Source organism: Arachis ipaensis, chromosome B2 (genome assembly GCF_059453495.1).
Source record: "Arachis ipaensis isolate K30076 ecotype BB chromosome B2, ASM5945349v1, whole genome shotgun sequence".
Taxonomy (NCBI): Eukaryota; Viridiplantae; Streptophyta; class Magnoliopsida; order Fabales; family Fabaceae; genus Arachis; species Arachis ipaensis.
In genome coordinates, this window is record NC_142437.1 from 105,380,515 (window position 1) to 105,387,523 (window position 7,009).

General features: G+C 33.7%; 1 protein-coding gene across 1 annotated transcript; it reads left to right on the plus strand.

Annotated features, from left to right (window-relative positions):
• The first annotated feature begins 225 nt into the window (after positions 1-225).
• On the plus strand, positions 226-6,188 carry LOC107625653 (uricase-2 isozyme 2). Its single transcript, XM_088503674.1, has 8 exons — positions 226-682; positions 1,312-1,404; positions 2,056-2,131; positions 2,495-2,602; positions 3,608-3,701; positions 4,027-4,200; positions 4,368-4,458; positions 5,860-6,188. Exons 1-8 carry the CDS (start codon positions 479-481, stop codon positions 5,941-5,943), a joined length of 924 nt encoding a protein of 307 aa, XP_088359800.1. The 5' UTR covers positions 226-478; the 3' UTR covers positions 5,944-6,188.
• Positions 6,189-7,009: the final 821 nt, after the last annotated feature.

Genomic DNA, 7,009 nt, shown 5'->3' on the forward strand with positions numbered 1-7,009 from the left:
AAATTTCTGTGTCTAATTTTTTTCATTTTAAAAACAATCTCATAGTATATATTCGTATATCGGCCAAGTCAATACAATGGAAGTATGTTTAATTTTTTCATTAAATTTGTCAAATCTAAATAAATAAAAAAAATCGATGTGTCTAAATTTTAAGAAGATTAAAAATTTAAATATATTTATAAATAGTTAAAAATTTAAATATCTGACCAACAGATCAAAAAACTTATTTGTCTTCTTCTCTCGTTATATTTTCAACCAAAGCCTGTGTCTTTGGAACTTGGATGAGCATGATGATGTAATCCGCACACAGACTCCAACCGAGAGAAAAGCAAAACCAGCGAATCTCTGCTGTCTTATCTCCAATATAAATTGGAACGGAATCGACACACAGGTCAAATCAAACACTGAACACTCTAAAGTCTAAAGTCTAAACTTATAATAAAAAACAAAAAAGAAAAGAAAAGGGGAGAAATTTCCCATGGCAGAAAGAGTAGAGGGATTCAACTTCGAGCAAAGGCATGGGAAAGAGAGGGTAAGGGTGGCTCGCGTGTGGAAGACGAAGGAAGGAAAACACTACGTTGTGGAGTGGCGAGTCGGCATCAGCCTCCTCTCGGATTGTGTCAACTCTTATCTCCGTGATGACAACTCCGATATAGTTGCCACTGACACCATGAAGAACACTGTAACCTTCTTCTTCCTCTCTTCTTCTGTGTTAGTAATTTTCTGCGTGATTTGTACCACTATCCAAAGTTAAAATTTTAAGCTCTGATATCTATCTGTTTGTATGTTGATATTTGGAGTGCGAATCTATTTACTTTCTGATGGGATTTAAAATCAGTTATTTGCTTTTCTGAACTTTACCAGTTCAATATTTTAGTCTATTAAAAGATCTATTGTAAATGTTAACAAAACAATTATGCCTGAATCTCATATGCTGCTTTGTACCTTCTGTTGGTTTCAATTGTATTTTCTCAAGAAGTGGCTAAATAGATATGATGTTAGGTTTGTTTTGATTTGATCCTGTCTCTAGAAAGAAATAGACAAGAATACAAAGAGATATTGATTAGAGACCGATATTTTCTGCTTACATTTCTTGGAAACACAAGAACTGCAAGTATTTCTGTCTTAGATGCTTATAATATAATACCAGTATTTAAACTCAGATCACATAAAATGTTTACAACCCTGAATTTGCTTGCATATGATATGACATCTCCTGTATTAATTTTTAAATATCTTTGCTATTTGTCTTTCATCCTCCACCATCACATCTGTTCAATTTTGATTTTTTTTTTATGAAAATATTGCTAGGTATATGCAAAAGCCAAGGAGTGCTCTGAAATACTTTCTGTTGAGAACTTTGCTATTGAGCTTGCCAAGCACTTTATATCATTCTATAGGCAGGTCGGTGAATGGTAAAATACAGTATAATATCATTATTCAAATAAATCTACATTTGTTTTCTTTTATCCTTTATAATCCTCTTGCATTATACTCTCTCTCTTAAAATTTTCTTGCTAACAATTTTTCTTTGACCAAATTATTTATATCACATTATGGTTTTCGATTGAAGTTTGGAAAGGTTTAAGAGGAAAGCCGTTGGTTGGTTAACCTAATTTTTCAATGAGGATAAGTTTAGTGTGGTAGAGATGAGGATGCTTAGATGAATGATTGACCAAAGTCCAAACACTCGTAGACAATGCAAGGAATGGGGATATAAGAGAGAAAGCTAGAGTAGTGCCTACTTTTGAAAAGATGGTAGAATCTCGTGTTAGGTGCGTTGAACATATGAGGAGAAGATCGACGGAATATCCAGTTATGAAGGTGGATCAGGAAGATAGATACGAGGAAGATCTAAAAAGACCTTTTACTAGGTTTAGTCAAAGGAGATCTATGTATAAACAGTTTCACTGTAAACATGATATATGATAGGGTACAATGGTGTCGTTTAATCTATGTAGTCTACCCATCTAGTGGGATAAGACTTTGTTATTATTGTTGTTGTTATATTGTCTTCCTCCCCATAGTTTTTTGTTGCTTTATGGCTTTTCACAGGTTACTACAGCTATTGTAAACATTGTGGAAAAGCCATGGGAACGCATCATCGCGGATGGGCAACCTCATATGCATGGTTTGTTAGACTATGTTACATTCTACAATAGTATTTGTTTCAATATGGTATAGTTCATAGATTGTACCCTTTTCTAATTGCTTTTGGTTATACAATTTGTAATATTTGGCAAACAATTTTGGTTGCCTAACATATTTCAAATTTGTATTTCACTTCTTGCTTTTTTGCACCTTTAGTGGAACTAGCAATTTGAGTGAAACATTTCATTAGATTGTCAAAATGGAAAAATCCCACTTTCATCATATTTTTCTGCCTTGATGCTGTGTTGAATACTGGTGTAGCTAATTTAGATTCCGTGATTCAGTAATAAATTCCAGTTTGTTTCTTTTCAGCCCTCAAGTCCTTTGATTTTATTTTTATAAGGTTTCAAACTTGGATCTGAGAGGCATACAGTTGAGGCAATAGTAAAAAAGTCTGGTGCTCTACAGTTGACTTCTGGTGTTGAAGGATTATCAGTGCTGAAAACTACTAAGTTAAGTATGCTATATAGAAACCTGTACTTTGATTTTGATATAATATTTCCTGTGTATGTAATACATAATCTCTTAAACAGTATTTTGTTTTGGGTCCAAATTCTTCTAAAATATTATAGTTGGCGATTACTTTGATATTATGGTTTCACAATTATAGGAGAAGCATGGCATGATATGGTTTTGAGTTGAAAGGAAATTCCTTTTCCTGCTCGTGATCCCCTTCTTCTATCCCCCTAACGCTGGAAAGAATATCAAATGTATAAAGTAGGTATCGATAACAGAAACACAAAAAAGTATATTTGCAATTATATATAATAGATCTATATCTATAAGAAGGATCATCAACGTAGATTTTTCTAAAAAAAAAATTTTTAAAGAACCTGAAGAATTTTTATTTATAAAAATGTTCTAGAGTTTATTAAATGCCCAATAATGTTTAGAGGAAAGGGGCAGCCCGATGCACAAGCATCCTGTGTTAACGCAGGTCCTAGGAAGGGCCGCATCTAAAGGATGAATGTTATCAGTGGCTGTTTCGACAGCTTGAACCTGTGACCTTGAGGTACAGAGACAACTCAACTATTGCTCTAAGGCTCCCCTTCAATAAGATTTAGAGGAAGAGAAAGAAAACCTCTTTGGAACTATTAAAAAGGATCAAGTTCTAAATTTGACTACTAAAATTTTGAAAAGTTGGGAATTTTTTTTTTTTTTTATCTGTAACATACTCAAACTGATTTTAGTACTATAATACTCAAACCTTTCAAAATTTGTATGAGCATATGGATAACGACCTAGCATTTCTTGGAGATCTGGTTTCTGGCATCCATACTATGATGCTGAGTTTTTGTGACAAATATTGTGTCAACTTTCTTTTACTCTCCACTGATCCCGCTTTTACGAAATAGTAGCTGCTATTGGTCTCCCTTTGATTTACAGAGTTAAAAGCAAGATTGTTATATACAATCCCTTATTTTTGTTCTAACTTTAGTTTGGATTTGTTGTGAGCAGTCTGGTTTTGAAGGGTTTATACGAGACAAGTACACGGCTCTTCCTGAAACACGTGAAAGGATGCTGGCAACAGAAGTAACTGGTCTGTGGAGGTAAGACTTCATTGTTTCCTTAGACCTTTTTTTTCCCTATTAGTGAATCTTAATGAAGAGGTAAAAACAGAAATAGTTTCTGGTGTCGGAAAGAGTTATGCGATTTAAATCAATCACCTAAATCACATAGATATCTTGCAGGCTTAATTCTGACTTTTAAGCAACTTTATTACACTTCAGTTATCGTTTATTAATAAAAAGATTTTTATTGAGCATCATTAGGATTATTTAGCACCATCATGGAGAGAAGTTGTAATATCGCAATAACTATTGCCACCAATAGTTAAATGTGGAAATAGAGTCATGCTTCTAATGTAAATTGTAGGTACTCTTATGAATCACTAAGCAGCGTCCCACAGAAGCCACTTTACTTTGTGGAGAGGTACGACGATGTTAAAAGAGTTCTGCTTGAAACCTTTTTCGGTCCACCGAATGTGGGGGTGTACAGCCCATCTGTTCAAAACACTCTCTATCAAATGGCAAGGGCCACATTGAACAGGTATCTCTCTTCAATACTCTCCCTGTTTAGGGAGGCAATCGATGCTTCTTTATCCACTCTGCACCTCAGTGTAGAACGCGCAATCAGTTTGTGTTTATTTCCTACGTGCTTCAAATTTATTCTTTAGTTCAATCAAGTAGGGTCTGACAATTAACTTTATGCTTCAGATTTCCTGACATAGATTCTGTTCAACTAAAGATGCCAAATATTCATTTCCTACCAGTCAATATCTCAAATACAGGTGGTCAAATTGTAAAGGTATTCCCTCTTTTCCCTAAGAGTTCACTACATTAATAGAACCAATGAATAGAATGAAATGGAATAATTTTACATTTTCCCATTTTTAAGATATCAAAGCATGAAATGGAAGAAATTTCATCTCTGTTTTCTGTAAATAGAATTATAGAAGATGAAGAATAAGAAATTTTAGTAGCTTGCACTTTCTTCTCCTTTTGCCCAAATTTGGAGAGATCGGAAAATAAGAATATTCAATAGATTAGAATGGATTCAATCCAATGCCATTTTGTTCTATTCTATTCTATTATTAAGTATCCAACAGTGAAACTGAATACTCTTTCATGAATTCATGCAAGTCCTCAGACCATAAAGGTCCACCTCCACTATGTGCCACATAAGTTGAAGCCTTCATTTCATTCCCCACCATTCCATCACTTTCGATCATTCCAATCATAAATACCAAAGAATGGTAAACAACCACAGTTGTGAATTGACTGGGGTAGTATGAATGTTGAGTGAATGGTAAAGAACCACGGTTGTGAATTGACAAGTTCGGTTTTACATTCTCGTGGTTTTACAGTCTTACAAGCTTACCATCCAAAAACAAGCTAACTTGCATAAACTTTGAAAAAACTGATATACTCTTGATCCTATTAGCAATCTTATGTGTTTATATTTCGATTGGTTATGTCCTCAAATGTACAAGTTTGGTTATTGTTGTTGGTTACTCAAGTATCTGGTTATGTCATGCAATATTTATTCAATTATTAAGCTAATTCCATATAGATACTATTAAATTGTCAAGCAACAAAAGTAATATTTGCATTGATTAAAATATACTATAATAATAAGTCCTATATTGAATTATTTTTACAATGTTGCCTTTCACTTTTCGAGTTTATGGTCCAAGTTTATTAAGACCACATTAGCTTGCCTCAACTCTCCTCATCAGCAAGTTTATTATTATTATTATTAGAGAAACTCTAGGGAACCAATTATAGCATAAGCCAATTCAGTTAACTCTTATTTGTTTCTAATTTTGAAATTCCAGAAAATGGGGAGTAGTGAGGAGTTGTTTTATTTTTTTTTATGTAAATAACATTTTTCAACTAATTGGCTATAATTGGCTATATCCCAAGTTGGTCCCTAGCGGAATCCTTCTTATTATTGTTATTGTTATTGTTTGGTAACTTCTTTAGGCACTCTTGATTTATAGTTTTTAATAATTGTGCGTTTAAGCAAAGTGACAGATAAAAAGATACAGAATAGTAGTGTGTAATCCCCCTTTTATGAAAACTTCTGGTATGATGAATAATATAAATAAAATTTTGAATGCAATGTATTGGAATTTGCTTCCAATGCATAGGTAGTTTAAACCCTAATTTAATATCTTAAAGCTGTTAAATGATGGTGTTTGTGCAGTTTAACGATGATGTATACTTACCCACGGACGAGCCACATGGGTCTATTCAAGCTACATTGAGCCGCTTTTGGTCAAAGATGTAGGAACTGCTGAAACACCACAGATCATCCTTTCTGATCAAAATAACATGTTATATATAAATAATGTTGGTTATGCTTTTCCAGCTGTTTCTTTACATGCCCTTTCTTCAGAATAAAATGTATAGGCAAGAACTGCTTGGTATGGCCAGTTTGAAAATCTGAACATAAAGAGAAATTCCGGATATCATTATGGGAAAATATGGATTAATGTTAATTAGTAATGGCTGATATTGTTATCCTCTACAAAACGGAAACATTCTCTTGTTTTCATCATTCATGCATGTATATAGTATATACCAAGTTTTTGTCAGGTTCTTTTGAGATTCCTCAACGTGATATTGTCTTGTCTTGTGGTGCCGAAAGTGTTTGAAACATTTGCAAGTTCGTTCCAAAGGGGGCAAGATATCAAAAGTCACGTTTGGCACTTCAAATGACTGAATCTCTTTGCCACTCATGCAAATCATATATGCTAATCACCGAGTTGGATTTTGTCACCACGAGTCTGGATCCATCGTCGCTGAATTTCACATTAACGCAACTATTTTTTTCTAGCTTGCAGAAGTTTGACCATTGGCAAATGGGAGTCTAATCCAGGTCGAGAACTCTTCAGGTGTTCTTAGTTCGAACTAAGATAGAAGCAAAGTAGTAGCAGAAGTAACAATTATAACGAGTTCATAATAACAAGCGAGAGTGAACAAGCATATATAGCTAAAAAATAAGAAAGCTACTAGTATAAAAAAAAGAATAGCCAACTTCTAAAGAACACAATTAATTCCATGATGCTTGGATTCACATGAGAGCAAAATCATTAGAAAGCTTATTGTCTCTAGTATATTCTTACCCTTAACTATGGATTTTGGAAGTTTGTTGCCTAAGACTTCTTAAGTGCACAAAACTAATAGGAAACTTGGTGTTTCTAGTATATCCCTGTCTAAAATCAACTCTGTTAGAGGTCTCTAAGGAGTTATATTCATATTTGAATAAACTAATAGGAAGTTGATCTGTGAGATAGGAAAGTTTTAGTTTTGCCCTGTATTTTGAGCTAGGTTGCCCATAAAATTTAGGAACT

Coding starts and splice junctions, on each gene's coding strand:
- LOC107625653 (XM_088503674.1), top strand. CDS start 479: ATGGCAGAAAGAGTAGAGGGATTCAACTTCGAGCAAAGGCATGGGAAA. Junction 683..1,311: donor CTGACACCATGAAGAACACT/GTAACCTTCTTC, acceptor AAATATTGCTAG/GTATATGCAAAAGCCAAGGA. Junction 4,201..4,367: donor GCAAGGGCCACATTGAACAG/GTATCTCTCTTC, acceptor TTTATGCTTCAG/ATTTCCTGACATAGATTCTG.